The 19,635-nt window shown below is 45.5% G+C and overlaps 1 protein-coding gene across 1 annotated transcript; it reads right to left on the reverse strand.

Annotated features, from left to right (window-relative positions):
* Positions 1 to 1,141: 1,141 nt before the first annotated feature.
* LOC118511822 lies at positions 1,142 to 4,269 on the reverse strand. The gene is made up of 2 exons (XM_036055367.1): positions 3,627 to 4,269; positions 1,142 to 3,563 (listed from the first exon to the last, which is right to left on the reverse strand). Exon 2 carries the CDS (start codon positions 3,561 to 3,563, stop codon positions 2,538 to 2,540), a length of 1,026 nt encoding a protein of 341 aa, XP_035911260.1. The 5' UTR covers positions 3,627 to 4,269; the 3' UTR covers positions 1,142 to 2,537.
* Between the last annotated feature and the right edge of the window lie 15,366 nt (positions 4,270 to 19,635).

Raw genomic sequence — 19,635 nt, forward strand, 5'->3', positions numbered from 1 at the left:
CTTAACTATTATTCTTTTTGTAATATGGAAACTATTGTGCTATAAATTTATAGTTCGCGGTACAGGTTGCTGATGTGTAAAAATCGGATGAGGCGGTTCTGCTGTTGCTTGTCGGGAGATAGTATGATGGCTAGGTCGGTATCTAGTTGGCAGGTTGTTCGGTGTGTAGTGTATCCATGGCAATCGGTAAGGATGTGGCGGACGGTAATGTCGACGCCACAGAAGCTGCAAAGTGGAGGACTGGATCTGTCGAGAAGGTAGGAGTGGGTCAGGCGGGTGTGACCAATGCGAAGCCGGGAAAGGACTCGTTGGATGTGGCTGGAATCGGGATCGTCCCAGGGTGCGGTGTTGTGCTTGATGGAGCGGAGTTTTGTGGAGAGGTCTAGGTTGTGCCAGGTGGTGTTCCAGTGTTGAGCGACTATTGCGTTAGTGAAGCGGATGGCGTCACGGCGTGAAAGAGAGCTGTGCGGTTCGGCCGGATGGAGCCGACCTTCGTTGGCAAGACGGTCGGCTTTCTCGTTTCCGTCGATTCCGGAATGACCCGGAATCCAACAGAGGACTATTTCAGGAGATGGAAGGATGTCATCTAGGAGCTGAATGAGTGGGTCTTTTGAGGAACCGTGTTGAAGGGCTGCCAGGACACTAGCGCTGTCGGTGAAGATGAATGTTCGGAATGTCGGTCCGAAGTCCTTCATCGGCGGCAAGACGGATAGCTATTGCTTCGGCTGAAAAGATAGAGGTGTGGTTAGGGAGCTTGATGGCGCAATTTTCGAGGCTGGAATGGATCCCACAGCCGGCAGAATCCCGATTAACGGAGCCGTCTGTGTAGATGTGTTGATGGTGCTGGTATTTGGTCCGGATCAGGTGCGTAAAGGTGGTATTGGCGATGTGGCTGCTTTTTCCGGTTCCCCGGAGAGTTTGTTTCAGTTCCCAGTCTATGGCAGGAGTGCTATGGTACCAGGGACGTGTTCCCCGGCGGCTGGATGGGATGATCGGAGGAATCTGGTGGTTGGTGAGTTGTTGCAGGTCGGAGTTAGCTCTGGTAAGGAGGGCCGTTGCGTCGATTCCTTTCTCAAGGATCCGAGCTGCAGCTGCCACGAGTCTGTTGGTGATGATATGCTGAAATGGAAGAAAATCGCTTTCGCAGAGGAGGGAAACAATCGGGCTGGTGACAAAAGCACCAGTGGCGTAGCGGATGGCTGTATGGTAGACGGGTGCTACTCTCTTCTCGAAGGTTGCTCGCTCGCGGGAAACAATCTCGATGCCGTAGAGTAGTTTGGGTAGGAGCCAGGCGTTGATGATGCGGTTCAAGGTTGATCGGGAGGCCCGAGCTTTGCCAGCTCCGAGCATGCGGAACAGGTTCAGCCGGCTGTTAGCTTCCTTCTTAACCTTGTTGGAATGTGGAAGAAAGGAAAGGTGTCTGTCGAGTGTTATGCTGAGTATGTCGGCAGTTCTCAGTGTTAGGTATTGGTATATTGTTGTATGTAATAGATCGTCGTTGTTTGCAGAAAGAGTGTTTGCAGATATGGAGGATTTTGGATTTGGTATGTGATATTTCATAACATGTCCATCTTGACCACTGTCGAATCCTGTCAACCCCTGCTTGCAGGAGTTTACGAGATTCACAAGCAGTACGTGATGAAGAGGCCAGAATGATATCGTCTGCGTAGAGGAATGCTTGGATTTCTGTGGGAATAAAACTAAAAAGGGATTCCATACTAATAAGGAAAAGGGTAGGCGATAGAATGGCTCCTTGCGGAACACCATTCTCTAGTGTGTAGGGGTTGGATAGTTCGGTTCCTATTAATACTCTAAATGTCCGGTCCGTAAGGAAGCTTGCAATGAACTTGGTTAAAAGTCCACCAAAGCCCCAGCGGGACAGTTGTACAAGGATGGCGTGACGCCATGTTCGGTCAAAAGTTTTGGAGAGGTCAATTATTGCTAGATCTATGTGACGTTCTCTACTGGTGGCTTTATCTAGCAGATCGTCCAGCTTGGCAAAGTACGTTTCCGTGCCTCTACCCATCCGGAACGCATGCTGGTTATTGCTAAGGAGATTGCGGTCCTCTGATTCCTGAGTTAGTCTACGGTTTACCATCCTTTCCAACACCTTAGCTATGCAGTTAAGGAGCGAGATAGGACGGTAGTTATCTATTTCATTAGTTGATTTGTTAGGTTTAGGAATCGGTACGGTTAGGCTAGTTTTCCAATCCGCCGGGATATTCCCGGTGGACCAGATACTATTGTAAATATTAAGAAGAGTTAGTTTTGCATACGGTGGTAGGTTTTTAAGTAAAGGATAGCCTACGTTGTCAGGGCCGGAAGATTTGCCTTGACATTTCCTAAGGGCCCAGTTAAGTTCTGCTATTGAGAAAAGTCTATTGTATCATTGGTTAGTGGCATCTATTTGGGGAAGTGGAATCTGTTCTACGGAAAATTTGCGTCTGCGGAATCGTGGATTATCTGTAGCTGAAACGTTTGCAAAATGTTTTTCAAAAAATTCAGGTACTTCAGATGGTGGAATAGTTGAAGTAGGATCAGAGGGCTGGTTTAAAATAAAAGGGGCATGCTTGTTCGTTTATTTGTTTTCTCAAACTGTCGATTGATTCTCTTAGTGTTTTGATAAGTTCTTCTTGTTGCTGGTTTTGTGATTGTAGATTAGCAATAAGTATGTCTTTTTCGTCTTGCATCGTTTGTTGTGCGTACGTAATTCGTTGTTGGACAAGGGAAGGAGTTACAGGCAAACTAACAGATCTACGGGCTTCTCCGTAAGAACAGTTGTTATCTACTTTGTACTTGATGACTGCTTCTTCTTGTAGGTAGCGGGGACAGGAACGGGAGAAGGCGTTATGTGTTCCTTTGCAGTTGATGCACACGGGGTCGACGGGGCAATCTCCGTGGGCAGGTGTACCGCAGTTGGCGCAGGCTTGAGCTACCTTGCAGCTCATCTTGGTGTGTCCATAATGAGCGCAGTTGTAGCACATCATGGGTTTTGGGTAGTAAGGTCGGGTAGAAACTTGCAGGGCACCGAGACGGATGAATGACGGGATCGAGGTGGTGTTTATACGGAGCAGGAAGATGTTGATCGGCACTAATTCACTGTTCACTTTACGTTTGAATCTACGCACAGAAATTACGCGTTGATCCTTCAGTTCTTCTAAAGTTGTCTCGTCACTAACGTCTTTCAAGTCTGGGGAAAAGATTACACACTGAACACTGTTCAAGGTCGTATGGGGAGTCACTGTCACACTAGTCCCGTCAATGAGTTTGGAGAGGGTTTGTAGCGATTTAAATTGTTTGGAACTACGGGTCTTAATAAGGAGTTTTTTGCCGTTGTCAATAACTTTACCGGGTTCGGAAAGTTCACCAGCAAGGAAGGATAACGATTTACCAATGACGAAAGGGTTTTTTGGGAGGAGAGAGCCGTCGGTTGTTTGTAGGACAAGGAACTTCATGTCTCCGTGGTCATTGTTCTTGTCCATGTAGTCTGGTAGGGTCCTCTCATTTCGGGAGGGCCCGCCGAGAGGGGGAAAATCCCTCTCGTAGGAAGGTGGGCCTGGCATTGTAATGCCGGGCCCAGGAAAACAAAAATTATAAGTCCTGTCAGTCGTAAAAGTAAATGTAAACACACTACACTTAAAGAATATCACCACGACACACCACCTACACTAAACGAGTCTTTTTTCTCACTTAAATTGTCTCTTTTTTAATACCAGCACACAAAAATTATGAAATTGCCAGGGCCTATCTTTCTCTAAAGCTCTTAAAACTAGCACCACGGCACAAAAGTCACGCACGCACCACGGAGAGGTATAGAACTTCTGGATTAGTTTTTAGCACAGGTACACTGGGTAAAATAAAAAAACACCTGGTAGGACACTGCACAGCAACACAGGAAAACCGCACAGGTACACCGGGTAGAAACCACTGCACAGCAGCACAGGGTAACAGCAACAAGTCGCACTACACACTGTACAGGCACAGAGAAATCTCACTACAACAGGTAACACTAGGAACACTGGTGAAGCACTGAACCGGGAGTACAAGCAGAACACGTCTGTTCAGGTTGACTGTCGTAGCAAGAGTGAGTTTTGGACAGAGTCCATGTCTCAGAGGCGTATGTGAGTACTGGGACTATAAATGTTCTGTACAGTCCCAGCTTCGTCCGTCGCAACAGGTGTTTAGAGTGAAGATTTTTCCTCAGGCTGTAGTATGACCGGTTGGCAGCCAGCACCCGTGCGCGTAACTCAACATCAATGTTGTTGTCGGTGCTGACTTTTGACCCCAGATAGGTGAAGTTTTGGTCGACTTCGAAGGTGCGGTCACCTATCTGTACATCACCCCTGCGTAAATCAGTGTTTGTTAGCAGAGCAGAGAGAGCCTCAAACCAATGATGTCTATGTCATCAGCGTATGCCAGGATCTGGATTGACTTATAGAAGATGGTCCCCGAAGTTTCCACCTCTGAGTCACGGATGGCTCTCTCTAGCGCCAGGTTGAAGAGGAGACAGGCGAGCCCATCTCCCTGGCGCAGGCCCTTGGTGGTAGCAAAAGGCCCTGAGAGTTTTCCATCCACCTTCACCTGGCATGAGATGTTGGCCATTGTCATTCGTACAAGCCTGGTAAGCTAGGCCGGGATTCCAAAAGAGCTCATTGCGTCGTACAATTTTACCCTGGCTATGCTGTCATAGGCGGCTTTGAAATCAATGAAGAGATGGTAGGAGTGGAGCTGTTGCTCCTCCATCTTCTCCAAGATTCACCGCATCGTGAAGATCTAGTGAGTGGTTGATTTTGCGTTTCGGAATCCTCTCTGATAGTTTCCGACTATCTCTTCGACGAATGGGACAAGTCGATCTTGCAAGATTATAGCGAAGATCTTGTAGGCGGTATTCAACACCGTAATACTCCTGTAGTTGCTGCACTCTAGCCTATCTCCCTTCTTGTATATTGTATAGATGATACCAAGATTCCAATCATAAGGCATCGATTCGCTATCCCATACCTCAGTAATAATTTGATGAATTTCCTGTTCGAGTGCTGCACCACCGTTTTTGATCAGTTCAGCTACTATTCCGTCGGTGCCTGGTGCCTTGTTGTTCTTGAGCCGACGGATGGCCATTCGTGTTTCATCTATGCTAGGTTGCAGTAGCATGATATCATCTGCTAGTGGAGCCTCTAGCTGTTCGTTGAACCAATCATTTAGCAATTCATCAAAGTACTGAGCCCACCGCGAGAGGACCTCTGGCTGGTAACTGACCAGATCCCCATCCTTATTCCGACAGCAGGTCACCTTTGGTCTGATGTTATTTCGGCGATCTGCTATCTCCTGGTAAAACTTTCTTCCTGGTCCGTAACGCACTCTGATATGTTGAAGTTCCCGCACCCGCTGCTCATCCCAAAGTTGTTTTTTGGTGCGGTGAACTCTTTTCTCTTCTCTCCTGAGCCGTGAGTATTCCTCTGTGCATGCCCGCGTTCTATGCCGCTGCTGCATTACTCGGCATGCGCAGTTTTTACGTTTGGTCACTTGTCTACATTCTTCGTCGAACCAGCCAGATCTGGTGTTGCCCCGACGTGGTGGGAGTGTGGTATTGGCACAGCTTATTATTTTTGTTTTTAGAGCGTTCCACCGTTCGCTCGTAGTTTCATATTCGTTTTCTGGTAGTAGAGCCTCACCTAAAGCGGATTTGAATGCCTGTTGGACGTTGGACGTCCGTGTTGAGCCGAGCCTGCGTGTTAACTTCGCCCCCATTGATGCGGGGACGGGCGATTCTGCAACGAATCACTAAGCCAACCAAAAAGTGATCGAAATTGATGTTGGCCCCTCGACACGTTCTGACGTTCAACAAGCTCGACTGTCTTCGGCGGCTAATCAACACATGGTCTATCTGATAGGAAGTGGCTCCATCCGGAGACACCCATGTAGCTTTGTGAATGTCTCGGCGCGCAATCTTGGTACTTCTCACAACCAGATTGTTTGCAGCTGCAAACTGGACCAATCTACTACCATTGTCGTTACTGTGCTCATGTAGACTGTGACTTCTAATGTATTGGCGGTACATTGGCTCCCTACCGACTTTTGCATTGAAGTCCCCCAGGATGATTTTAACATCGTGCCTGGGACACTGGTCAATGATTTTTGTGAGGCGGCCATAGAACAGGTCCTTCTCCTCTTCATTCTTGTCTTCGGTAGGGGCGTGAACGTTGATGAGGCTGATGTTGAAGAATCTGCCTCGCATGCGCAGGGTGCATAGCCTATCATTGATAGCCTTGAAGCCGATGATTTTGGATTTCAGCCGCGGACCGACGGAGAAACCCGTTCCGAGCATATGGTGGCGGTCGTGGCAGCTGAAGCATATATCGTAGCGGCTACTGCCACGCCTGTTATGCACACCATTCCCTAACCAACGGATCTCTTGTAGAGCTACGACGTCCATGTTCAGTATGGCTAGGGCGTCATCAAGTTGTTTCAAGGCTCCGACTCTGTCGAGAGTGCGTACGTTCCATGAGCCCATAAGAATATTATTTTTTGGACGGTGCGGGGGTCTACTATCTTGAAATCCGGGTATCGCATAATTATTTAAGCTTTTTGTAGTCAATAGGTTACTTGAGGCAGGATGACTGGCCCTGCGCTCAAGCCCCCAGGTACCTCTGGAAGGCCTCGTGGCAGTTCGGTTTAACGTCTGGTTACCACCCAGCACCCCCCCCCCCTCGACGTACAGGCAGACCAGTTGCCTAGTCTGCCCACCCCCCTCCTGTGGCCTCTTTAGCCTTTCTCCACCATCCGCCCAAGGCGTTGGGACAGGCCCGTGTACCCAAGCTTGGATATGTTGTGGGGAAAGTTCCCACTCTGTACGAATATAGCTGATGTACGAATATAGACGGAATAGGAGCTGGGTAGAAGAGCCTGTGTAACCCCGAAAGGAGCCTCGGATCCTACCCTATTAACAGAGCTCAATTCAGAGCACCATTCTATAGATTGGACAACCAAAACTCAACTGAAAATGGTTAAGGAGGAAACAGTGTACTAAGTATATTCTCATATAACCGTGTGCAGGGTTTAATTGATTGTGAAAAAGGCAACATATTATCTGTAAAGTAAAATGCAGTTACTTCTAATGTATATATAGTTTTTATAAAAATGGTTATTACAAGCTTAATTTAAATTTACATTATACAGAAAAAGGTGAAAGAAAAAGTGCACCAATTGCAATTGTAAGAAATATGAAGGCGCATTTCGGGCGTTTGATAGTAACTACGAATTGAAACTTGATAATCGATCGGTTTGATTTTACGTAGAAAAAGATCAACTTCAAAAAAAAGGTTCACCCTTGCTCCGCTGCCTTTGACCTTTGCAGTCGTACTGATTCGACCGATCCCGAACTGACCACACACTCACACACGCTACTAAACCGGTTTAGTGGCCAGTTACTTGCTGTCGGATGTTGTAAGTCCGACAACCGTTTCGCCCGGTTGCAGGGTTCGCCGTCTTTCCTCTCGCAACATGAACCGATTCAATGAAAAGACACACTAGTTTAACAATTATGATAAAACAATAATACAATTACAATTGAAAGATAGATATAGCATTGTTCGTTCCTTGTTTCTGGCTTGGTAGGTTGGTATGGTAGCGCTGGTCTTTATTATGACGGAACGGTAACAAATTCTGTATTTACTACTCCCCATTTGTTGAAACGACTATCTTGTTGGAGGTGGATATAGTTCCGGCAAGCCAAATATAGCTGGAGCACAGACCAAGTCATTCATCAATCGGCGTCTCACACTATCATTTACATGATAGGTGAGAGCCTATGCGCAAGAACAGATTGGCCTCTTGCACTAATATCAGGATGATAGGCAAGAGCCGGTATCGCACCATTCAGTTCTGCGAAAATGAAGGTATGCGTCCTATATGTTTTGGCGTACCCGAACTTTATTTACACGCTCAGGATAATCGGTATGACGTATGGGCGAATGGTACGGATAGGATTTTGTAACGATCGTGTCATGTGAAAGGTCGGCGCTACCAATACCAATTCGATTATGAAAATCTAAGCTGAGGAACGAGACCTGGGGACCGTGTGCACAAATCGATCGGTGTCTCACACTTTTATTTTAAGTATAGGTGAGAGCCCTTGCTCGACACGCCAAGGCACACACTAAGTGGCATCTTGCACTAGCATCCAAATTATTATAGGCAAGAGCCGGCACATATCATCCAGTCTTTAGGTCACGGTAAAACTGGTAACATTTGAAGCAAACAATCATATTTATATTTATATTTATAGTTAGACGGCTTGGCGCCGTATTGACAACACCGCGTGTGTTGACAAATACAAGTACAAATAAATTAACAAGGCATTTCCTCCCTGTTATTCTGCCTTATCCCGGGCATGCTCGGTTGTCGGTGTGTGGAGATTGCAGTGTGGTATCATGTCTATTGTGGAGGTTGTGTTGATGGTTTGGTCCGGGTCTATTGCTTTCTGTTGCTATGTTGGTGGTAGTGTGGTGTGTGGAACGGAACATCCTTCCGTGTAGCGGATCTGGACTGTAACAATACAAAAAGAAAACAGTAATATATACAGTACAAACATTTGCCTGCGCACAGTGTTCCTCAAACTGCCCAGCAGTGATAGCCCAAGCTCGATCAAGCCAGCACCGAACTCAGAAGCTATCAGCTGCAAATTACGGGGTTGAACCCGCCGACCACCTCCGAACCCAACGCCAGCCAGGCCGGGCTCGCCCCATCAAGGCTAGACAGAGATGAAGGACACTGTTACAGAAAATTCTGCCTCCCTTTTTACGACAGTGCCGACTTTGACCCCGGATGCTGTTGCTTCGTCAACGGATCACCCGTGGCACTACAAAAAAAAACTTAACACTTAAGACAAAGACAACACAACGAATAACAAAAAAGGAATGGCGGATATGGTTTGGTAGGATAATGGGGATGTGGAATCAAAGGATAAGACCGTTGTCTCTGGCGAATCGAAAGATGAGCCTCATGTATGCGAGGTCTCTGGTCGCCAACACTTCTCTAATTTCTGTGCCCGGTCGTCTGCCGATGCCCTCGACTGCGCCCAACAAGGAGGGTCTTGCGGTTTCAAACTCCACGCAGGACCACAGAAGGTGATCCACATCGTGAAATCCGTCACCGCAGCCACACACCTTCGTCTGAGCCAGAGTTATACGCTGCAGATGAGCGTTCAACGCGAAAAGATTCGACATAAGTCGAGACATCATGCGTATGAACGCCCGGTCTACAGAGAGCCCACCGAACCAAGGCCGCAAGGACACTTGCGGAGAGATCGAGAAAAGGAATCGCCCGAGATCATCCGCTTCCCACATGCTCTGCCAGCGAGACAGGAAAAGTTGCTGTGGTAGGCGCAGAAACTCTCGGGCCGAGATTGGACGGTCGTAAAATGCGCCTTGTTGGACGCCTGTTTTGGCCAGTGAGTCTGCCTTCTCGTTGCCGGGAATTCCACAATGAGAAGGTACCCAAATTAGCGAAATCCTGAACGCCTTGTCGAACATGGAGCCAAGCAATTCTATGATTTTGATGGTAAGGAAATGCTGACTCTTAACAGCCTTCGGGGATCGTAGTGCTTCAATAGCGCTAAGGCTATCTGTAAAGATGAAGTACTGATCCGAAGGTCTCGCTGCTATAATCAATAGTGCATACAAGATTGCGGCTAGTTCTGCGGTGTAGACACTACACGGCTCCCGCAATTTGAAAAATGCTTCGGCGGACTCACTAAAAACGCCGAAGCCGGTGCCTTCCTAATACTGGCTACTTTGGTCTAAATGGCCATACCATCGGGCGAAGATCATTCGGTATGGTCTTAATTTCCTCGTGCAACGAGGAATCTGTTGTTAAAAGGGAACTGTAGGTCTCAGGAAGGGCAGCACGGTTTAATGCCTGTGGAGCGCTAGGATGCACTTGTAGGGCAACAAAATCTTCATAGATTTTCAAGATCTTGCTCTTAGAACCTGTCTCTAGAAGCGCTTTAAAATTTTCTACGATCAAGGGATTTGATACTGAAGAACGGACTAGAAGGCGAAGCGACAGCATTTCAAAACGAAGTTTTAGCGGCATCACTCCGGTCATCACTTCTAGGGACATGTTGTGTGTTGATTTCATGCTCCCTAGTACGAGTCTAAGACAACGATACTGTAGCCTCTCTAGTTTGAGGATATGCGTGTTGGATGCCCAATGGAAACATATGCTTCCATATTCCAACACGGATAGTACCGTTGTCTTATACAGTCGCAGGACGTCTGTTGGATGTGCGCCCCACCAGAATCCTGTGACTGTCCTTAGAAAGTTGATTCTTTTACTGCATTTTTGCACCAGATGGGTGATGTGTGTACTCCAGATTAGCCTTGAATTGAACCAAACACCAAGGTATCGAAAATTGTCGGTAGTTGATATCTTTTCACCGTACAAAAAGACATCAATTTTCGGGTCAAATAGTCTTTTCTCCCTGTTTTTCGCCGTGTCGCTAAAAGGAGAAAAGACTACCATCTCAGTTTTCGTTGCAGAGAACTTGATACCAAGGTTTTCAGACCACTCGGCAAGATTGTCCAAAGTGGTTTGTAAAGCCAGTTGTATTTCGGCAGCGTCCTTGCTTGCAAAAGATATGACGCCGTCGTCAGCCAATTGTCTAATGCTGCAGTTTGGTGCTAGACAAGAATCTATTTCGCTAACATAGAAGTTATATAGCAGGGGGCTCAAGCAGGACCCTTGTGCTAGGACTCCATGGAAACTGGTCCCCTTTAGCTGAACATGACCATTGTTGAAATTCATAGCTTTCTCCGACAAAAGGTTGAACAGAAAGTTATTCAACTTTGGACCCAGCCCCACATTTTCTAATTTTTGACTCAGCTTGTATGGTGATACTGAGTCAAATGCCCCCTGTATATCCAGGAAAATAGATCCCATGTTCTGCTTGCGCGCACGAGCAAGCTCTATTTCTGTTACCAGAAGGGCTAAGCAGTCATTAGTACCCCTGGCTTTACGAAAACCAAACTGGGTATTTGAGAGAAGGTTGTTTGATTCCAACCATTCTTCTAACCGGAAAAGAATCATCCTTTCAAGGAGTTTCCTCAGACACGACAGTAACGATATTGGCCGATACGAATCGTGTCTTGATGGCGGTTTGCCAGGCTTCAAGATAGTGACAAGATAGTCACTTCTCTCCACTCTTGCGGAACGCTGTTGACCTCCAACATATTGTTAAAGATGCTTAACAGACGTTTCCTCCCTATGTCGGGCAGATTTTGAAGTAATTTGCTACCAATCTGATCCAGACCTGGGGAGGAATTTTTGCTTGATAGGAGAGCAAGTGACAGCCGTACCATTGTGAACGGTGAATCCATCCTAGGGTCACTACCAGGCGCATGTTGTGTAAAGCTTTGCGCAGGAACGAAATCGGGACAAAGCTTGTGGGCAAATTCATACAGCCACTCGCCAGAAAAGCTTTCGCTCTCATTGATGTTGTTGCTGTTTCGCATCCTTCTAGCCATTCTCCAAAGCGAATTAAGTGAAGTGGCGGGGTCTAGATTATTGACGTATCTACGCCAATAACCCTTTTTCTTCGCCTTCAACAGGTTTTTGCACGTTCTCTCTAGTCCTTTATATTTTTCTTTAAAGGCTTTAAATGCCTCACGCTTCTTGGTGAAAGCCGCTTGGCAATCCTTGTCCCTTGTCCTTGCTTTTTTAAATGTCCTTGCTTGGTGGGAGCGCCTTGTTTGGGCCTCAAGGGCGCACTTGTTTATAATTGAAACAAGTTTTTCGTACTCCTTGACAGGAGACAAATCTTCCAAGTCAAGTGAAAGCGAAGCGGCTATTAATTCGCCGTATCTCGTCCAGTCGATGTTCCTCGTTAAGTCACATTTAACGGGGATTCCTTCTACTGGACATCCTCCCTTGATGTGGGAAATTTCTATCGGCAAGTGGTCACTGCCGATAGGGTCTTGGATCACCTTCCAACTAAAATCCAGGGCCATTGCTGATGGACATAGAGACAGGTCCAGTGCACTCGCCCTACTTAGAGGTGTCTGCATCCTAGTTGCCTCTCCTGAGTTGAGAATGGAAAAACCAAATCTGTCGAAGAAATCTCGGATGATAGGAGTGCGAATGTCATCCTTATCGCACCCCCAGTCGATTCCATGGGAGTTAAAGTCTCCTAGGATCAAAAGCGGTCCAGGCAAGACCACTGCTAAATTTCCAAGATCCTCGTTGAACTTTTCATTTTTTTCCTTTTCATTATTGGCTATCGGGGGGATATAAATAGACGCAATTGTCACGTGAAGAACGCCCAGTTTTGCCTTAACTGCGACAGTTTCTATCATTTCTTGTCTAGGGGTGGGTATTCTGGTGAAAGTGTGACTCTTTCGAACACCAATCAGTACCCCCCCACCCCTAGTAACGCGATCTTCACGGATTATGTTATATCCCGGGAAGGTTAATTTAATTTCATCCGATAGCCAAGTTTCACAGAGGGCAAACACATCGCAGTTGTGTTCGCCCACTAATGCTTTAAAGGAGTTTAGCTTGCCAAGCAAACTCCTACAGTTCCACTGTATGATAGTAGCCGTAGGAGCCATTAATCATCCAAACGGACCATCATACTTAAGCATGGCCATTGAGCCAGCCACTGTTTGATCATCCCCTTCAGGAAAGGAAGGGCCCAAGTAGCGATCATGTGCAGATGCTGCGGGAGGTTAAGGGTCATTAGGAGGGACTCAAGGATCTCGGAAAGAGACGGGGTGGGGGTTCTCGGGAAGCTCGTGGGCTCCGTCGGAAAAGCCAGGCTTTCCACCGGAGCTTCGGTCCGAGAAGATCGCTTCTTCTTGGGCTGCTTCCTGGCAATTTGTGGGGCGGGAGTTTTGGGCTCAGCGTCGCGTTTCGGACGGGTGGGGAAATTTTAGCGTGGCGCTGTGATGCCAAAGGTTTACTTTTCGTCTTTAGGACCTTCCTTTGTACTTTTTTGTACGGGATTCTCACATTCTTTACTGGTCTCAATGGCACCTGTTCCAGTGCAGCCGGGTTGGCATCGCCATTTGCAGCTGTACCTAAAACCGCAAAGGGGTTCGTTGCGTTAGCTCCTTTTAGAGCATCGTTGTATGAGCCGCGTGCCCTCTCGGCTACTGTTTTGGTCTGCTCTCTTTGAAGTTTTCGGTACACAGGGCACAAGGCTACCTCATGCCACTCCTCCCGACAATGCGAGCATTTTTGGGACGGGGCTTTGCAGTCCTCAGTAGCGTGAGCCCCTCTGCATTTTCCGCAGCAAATCTTACGAGTGCAAAACGGATCGGCATGTCCAATCCGGCTGCACTTAGAACAGGTGGCCACCCTTGGCACGTATGGCCGGTCGATGGGTATCCGGAGGCCTTCTAAAATGAGGGCCTGCGGAAGTACCGTTCCCTCAAACGTGATCCGGAGGGAGGTGGTCGGGATATATTTTTTTTCATCTTTCGATGAGGCATCTAGCTTAAAAAGCTATTTTGCCTCAAGGACTTTTACTTTCGGCGTGTCTGGTGCATGAAATGCACCTACACCGAATTTAACCACCTCCTCCTCCGGATAATCGAAGTCTTCGATCACGCCGGTAACTTCCACCAGACTACCGGGAATATAAACCCGGTAGTGCTCCGTAAAATCTGGATCAGCCGCAATGACGTTGGCTTGTGCCCGGTCCTTTGCGGTTACCCTGATCTTGTTCGGGCGCATCCGAAACACATCGGCAACACCCGGGTATTTTTTAAACAAAACAGCCGCGATCGTCCTTACATCGAGCTGCTTGGTACGTGGCATAAAATAAACCAACGGCTTACCCTCCCACGACACCGAGTAAGCACGAGCTCGATGTTCAGATGGCTGATCATTAGCTTTTGTCAGCGGGGCACAAAAACTATTTGCTGGTGGGGCACTCGACGCCTTCGAGGAACACGGTCTCTCTTCCAATGCCACCTTTTTAGTGGCAGGAGCGGTCTTAGGGCGACCAGGCTTACGCTTCACATTCGGTTCTATCTCTCTCTCCGAATCCGATAAGTCGGTCCCCATGACAGGACCGGAGACAACGGGGGAAGTAAGGGAAGACAAACTTACCGATATACACGATAAGCAACCACGCGCGCACGAGCAAACACACACACACGCACACAAGACAGTTCACGATCGATGCGACGATGCAGCGTCGACCCGCCCGCTTGACAGGATGTCGCGCAACATGCAAGCTGAAACTCGGGCTGAAAGTCATTCGAGTTTCAGCCTTCTTGAGTGACCGGGCGTGAGCGGCGAGCGTACTCGGCACTCGTTCTCATGCTCTCTTTTTCTTTCCTTTTGCTGTATTGGATGCTCCCCGCTCCAAGCACAGCTGTTATGGATATAAAAGAACAATTCTTAGAAACCTAGTTGCAAGGAGCAATTTACGATGCAATCGAACGTTTTATTCAGAATGTTTACAGCAGCTGGTCGATCAAAACAAAATATTTATTGCGTTTAACTAGCAGTAAAATTAGAAAACTGAACTGAAATTAGAAAACTGAAATTAGAAAAGGTATAAAAGTTATGAAAAACGAACGTGAAAAACTATACACAATTTCATTACGTTGGGTACCTACCGACTATTTGGTTCACTGCACTAGTACGATCAAACACTTTCGCGCATGCGAATACACTTAAACTCGTTCAATAGCCACACGGTAAAAATTTTAAGCTTTATAATCCACTTTCATGCGCACCAAGCCAAGCCAAGTTGAAAACTGTTTATCTACCTGTGATCTGTCTGGTAAACCTTCTACCACAAGTGTGAATTTCCAACACATAGAACGAGAGAGCATTCAGGAGTAGCGTAGAGTGGTGGACTATGTGAGAGTGCGAGAGTGTGAGCCGAGCGCAAGGCGAAATTTTTCTAACACCTCAACGGAACGAGCGTTCCGGAATGGAAAGGGAAGGTAGTATCGAGGTGGAGTGTGAGGGTAGCTTATGCTCAGGAAGAATATTCGGCAAACACACTACTGGTGGAAGCGTTCAGGCATGAAGTGGGATTGCGGAGTGCGAGTAAGTTGCGCGATCGCTCGAAAGTGTGGGTCAGGGGTAGCGAGAGGCATCAAAATGAGTTACTCTCTGTCATGCGGGGATACGCTTGCTTATCGCAACGATCAACAGATACACACACTCACAACACTAAAAACACACGTTGATCGGGGCTAGGCGCCACTCGATCGATAAACACAAACTCCGAGCGAAAGCCGGAGAAAGGCGGAGACACCGATTAGTGCGATACGGGTAATCACGTTGGTTACGCTATCGTATACGAGGACAATGACCACTATCTGCCGTACGCAAATGATCCGTTTGACGCTCCACAGCGAAACACGTCTAATCGCCACGGAAGCTGGAGGCAGAATGAGCAAACAATCATAATTGTTCAATAAAAAAGAAACGAAATTTCCAATATTAAATTATAACTTCAGCTGTATGCCGATTGCAACCACAACCAGAATGGACAACCAGAAATATGGACAGAATAATGCTTTATCTATCTCTATTTCAATTATAATTGTATTAATGTTTCATCTTATTTGTTAAACTAGCATTTTTTAAATTTGTAATATTTATCTTTGTAAAAATTGCAGAAATAATTGCATTTTACTTAACAGATAATATGTTACTTTCTTTCACACTCAATGAATACCATGCACTCGGTTACATGATAGTGAAATAAGTACACTGTGTCCTCCTTAACCATTTTGTTGGTATTTCAAACATCTGCAAAAACGATAGAAAGTTGTAGTTTATGTGGGATATACGGGTAGATTTCTTTAATAAACCATCATCCAACTCACTACTCATTGTGTGACGATTTGCGAAGTAAGTGGTACCGTGTAGCGGATGGTATCGTTTGAATTTTCCTGTTACCAGGACATATTGACTACTTAGATACAATATAAAAGAAACTCGAAGTATAAATTGAAAATGTGCTTACCTTGTTTTCCTACGTGTGTTCCCAGAGGATGTGTATGCAAGCACGATGTGGTATACTTCAAAGCACAAAACGTGTGTGGTTAGAGAGTTGCATGTGGTGTGAGTTTCAATATTTATCAATTTGTTCGGCCAAATGAGATGAGCAAATTTTGCGTGTATCCATCGAATGGTACGGTAGTGTGCGGTTTAATTTCAATTTTCCTCATGAGTTGGCCACGATCTGCATCTGCGTTGAGCAATACAGGGAGAAGAAATAGTAAAACATGAAGCAAACCCAAGTTAATCTTACCAATTCGGTTTCATGGTTGCTTTGCCAATTTGGTTTGCTTTGTTGAAAACCGAGTATCTTTCTTTCTCTAAAGAAAATGTTAACATTAAACGTTGGCAAATATTTATTACATGCTCAGAGAGATAAACTCACTAAATAAAATCGAAGGGTGTGCATAAAAGGTAGAAATACCGATATTCCGGGTCTAGATGCTGGTTTAATGGCCACAAGTTTGCATCGAATACAGTCCAAATCCACTTCTACGGTTTGTGTCGGAACATCTTCGGGTATTTCGTAAATGAGAATGTCCGATGATGAAAATTCTGATTCAGGATCATCCTCGTTGAAAAGAAAATAAAATAAATTAAAGTTATATTCATATTGTGTCCCTGTAATAGAAAAAGTATCATCATTTTGTGTAACATTTAAAAATTTTACTATCCCATTACCCTTTGTAAGAAACCATTCGTCTCTGGGTAATGGGCGCAAAACAAAATCAGAGGATAAAAAAATTCTTTTGCCGTTTGTAGTCAAGCGAGGGTAGCGACGACTTGAGCTTGTACTTGCCACATCAATAGCAGATCGTTCTTCTGCGCGTGCCGCCACTTGCACAGCGCACCGAAAGCCTGATCGAACCGATCGTTTAATGATCTGCAGGTGATTTTCAAAGCAGTACGTTGAAAATTCATCTAGAGGCCCGTACTGATAAACATCCTGTGCAATGTGTTGGAGATTATGGACGTTACTGGAAAGATGCTCCCGACCGTAAATCTCCCCAAATTTTTTAACAAAAGAATTTAAAAAACCAGCTGCACGTTCCTAATGAGGTCGATGAAACGAAGAAGAAAATATTGTCAGGGCACAAAAGTACAGCAAAAAATGACAATATGCTTCCCCGCTTAAAATCTCCTCCATCAGCACTGGACTGACGCAGTGCAAGTACGTGCGGAACTCTGCACCCAAAAACGAATTACATTCAACCCTCTGAGTTTGCGATGAATCTAAGAGGGAAGCTGCACTTTGGTTAGACATTATGTTATCCATTGTTTAGCTGAAAAAGGTAATCTAATATTAGGAAACTTATTTTCAATCAAATTCAACAAATGTTGGCGAGTAACCCCTAGATCACACGTATGCAGGCGGTCACTCGTGGGTACGTTTTCAACCAAGTCGAAATCCGTTAATTCTTCTAACGGAGTCCGCCATGCTTGATGATGGCCAGGACATTCCCTCGCTCGAAATCCTGTATCAGTTCTTAGGGGAGCACGAACTGTGTCGAAAACAATTTTGTTTGCCGCATATACTCGTACACATGTACATCTCATACAGCCATGGTATCCATTAAAATAGGTTGTTGCTGCAAAAGCAATGAATTATTAGATTGATTTCTACACATTTCCAATTGCTCTACATTATATTACATACCATTTATGAAAGCCCGCGCAGGTGAAACTGCAATTATAGCGCGAATTTTGAATTGACGTACTTCCTCGCCAATCTGCAATCCTCTTTCATGGATGTGTTTGCCCTCTTCTACCAACGACCTTAGGAAAACTTCCAAACTTTCAAGTTTCGCCGACCCTCAGAAGATCCCGATCTTCATGTTTGGAGCATCGGGCATCTGTTCAACTTTCATTAAAATGGGCCAAATTTGCATTAGTCCTCCTCTTTGAAGAGGAAGCCCATTTATGGAATGCTGAATTGAAATAAAATGTGTTGACGGAGCTTTTGACCTAAAATATAATAAGATAAATACATAATTAAAGATATATTATTTCTCATCGTATAGCAAATACTTACTGAAAGTAACTGTTGAGCTTATTTTCAATTCCTTTGTACCAAAACTCTCCTCCTGGTACGGTCCGTATCTCCTGGTCGATGGTTGTTGATGTTTCCATCAACAACGTTCGCGAGTCCTTGGGGAGCGGTAGACTGGTCCATTTTCTGAAAATATCTAAAATTTCATTAACTGATGAACGTGGTTGATTATGCACGACAGTCCAATCTCTTAAACAATCACCAATATTTGAATGGTTTTGCGGATATGGGCAGCTGTGGATTCTCCAACCTCGTCGTCAACTTTACTTTCAACGCTATTATCTTACAACGTATTGGCGTCACGTTAACAATTTGATTTATTCTTTCACGTCTTATCTCTACAACGGTCAGAGAGCCAAAATGGAAGCGAACAAAGAGGGCCAGCGTTCCTTCAAGGCACAACCGATTCGTATTGTCGAGTTTCGGGAGGCGAAAAAGATGCCCAAGTTCACCATCCCGATCACGCCGGAAGTGATGAAACATAATTTTAGCAAGCGAACGGCGAAAGAATGATGCGGAAAGGGGTTTTCGAGCGGAGTGGTGTAATGGGGCGATGGTGACCACCAAGTGGATAACTTTTCCGTTTTCGTGTATATTTTATTATTGTAATGTGTGAATTAAAGGGAGTAGTGTTTTATGCAACTTTTAAAGGCAGTATGGTGTTGCGTCTAGCAGATGGGGAGAATCGACGGAGAGAAAAAGTAGTTGATCGAGAAGAGGAGAAAAAGTGATGGCGAAGAATGACACGGGAGATTCTGGTGTTGGATTGTGCGTAGCATAGAGGTGTTTTTGAGGAGAATAAAAAGTTGTCGATAGTAGAGAAAAATACGTTAGTTAACGCATGGTGTCCGGGAGAAGTGTTTTTAAAAGAAACTTAACTTTATTACCATCGTCCGGCGGAGTTAATAATCGTTCGGATTAGCGTCTGAGTATCAACTGAACTGTTTGGATGGATGCTGGTGCGCTGGTCCGTGCTGAATTATGCTGCGTGCTGAATTATGCTGCGTTGCAAATTATGTTGTGCTTGTGCGCTGCTTTGTGGTTTGTTTGTTTATCGGCCGTGCGTGGTTTGTTTGTTTATCCGTGCTGCTAACGAACGTTTCTGGTAGTTTCGCTTGAGTCATGTTTACTTTTATCGTCGTTCTCTTGAAGTGGAAGAATAAACAGATTTTAAATGCGCATAGGCATATGAATGCAAAAGTTCCTCGGAATACATTAATTTTCCATCTTAGAGAATCATTCTGCAAGTTAATACTTTGTAGTTTTTCTCTATGTTCTATGGTGAGTTTTTGTATGAGTTGGAGAGGCGGTTTATGTTCGATTTCACCCTTATCGATGTTGATTCCTGCTGTTGATTTGAATGGTTTACCAGGAATGGTGACTTCGTTGTTTGAATAGATTTCTCCATTAATGATAATGTTACAATTTTCGAATTTTATGACGAAGGAACCGTTCAGTACTTGGTTCATTTTGCTGCAGTTTGATGCGATTTCTGCAATTGCGTCGTTGATTAGTATTGTGTCTTCTTGGATTCTTTTTATGAAGCCTCGACTGTAAAT

The sequence above is a fragment of the Anopheles stephensi genome, chromosome X (assembly GCF_013141755.1).
Source record: "Anopheles stephensi strain Indian chromosome X, UCI_ANSTEP_V1.0, whole genome shotgun sequence".
Lineage (NCBI taxonomy): Eukaryota > Metazoa > Arthropoda > Insecta > Diptera > Culicidae > Anopheles > Anopheles stephensi.

Coding starts and splice junctions, on each gene's coding strand:
- LOC118511822 (XM_036055367.1), bottom strand. CDS start 3,563: ATGCCAGGCCCACCTTCCTACGAGAGGGATTTTCCCCCTCTCGGCGGG.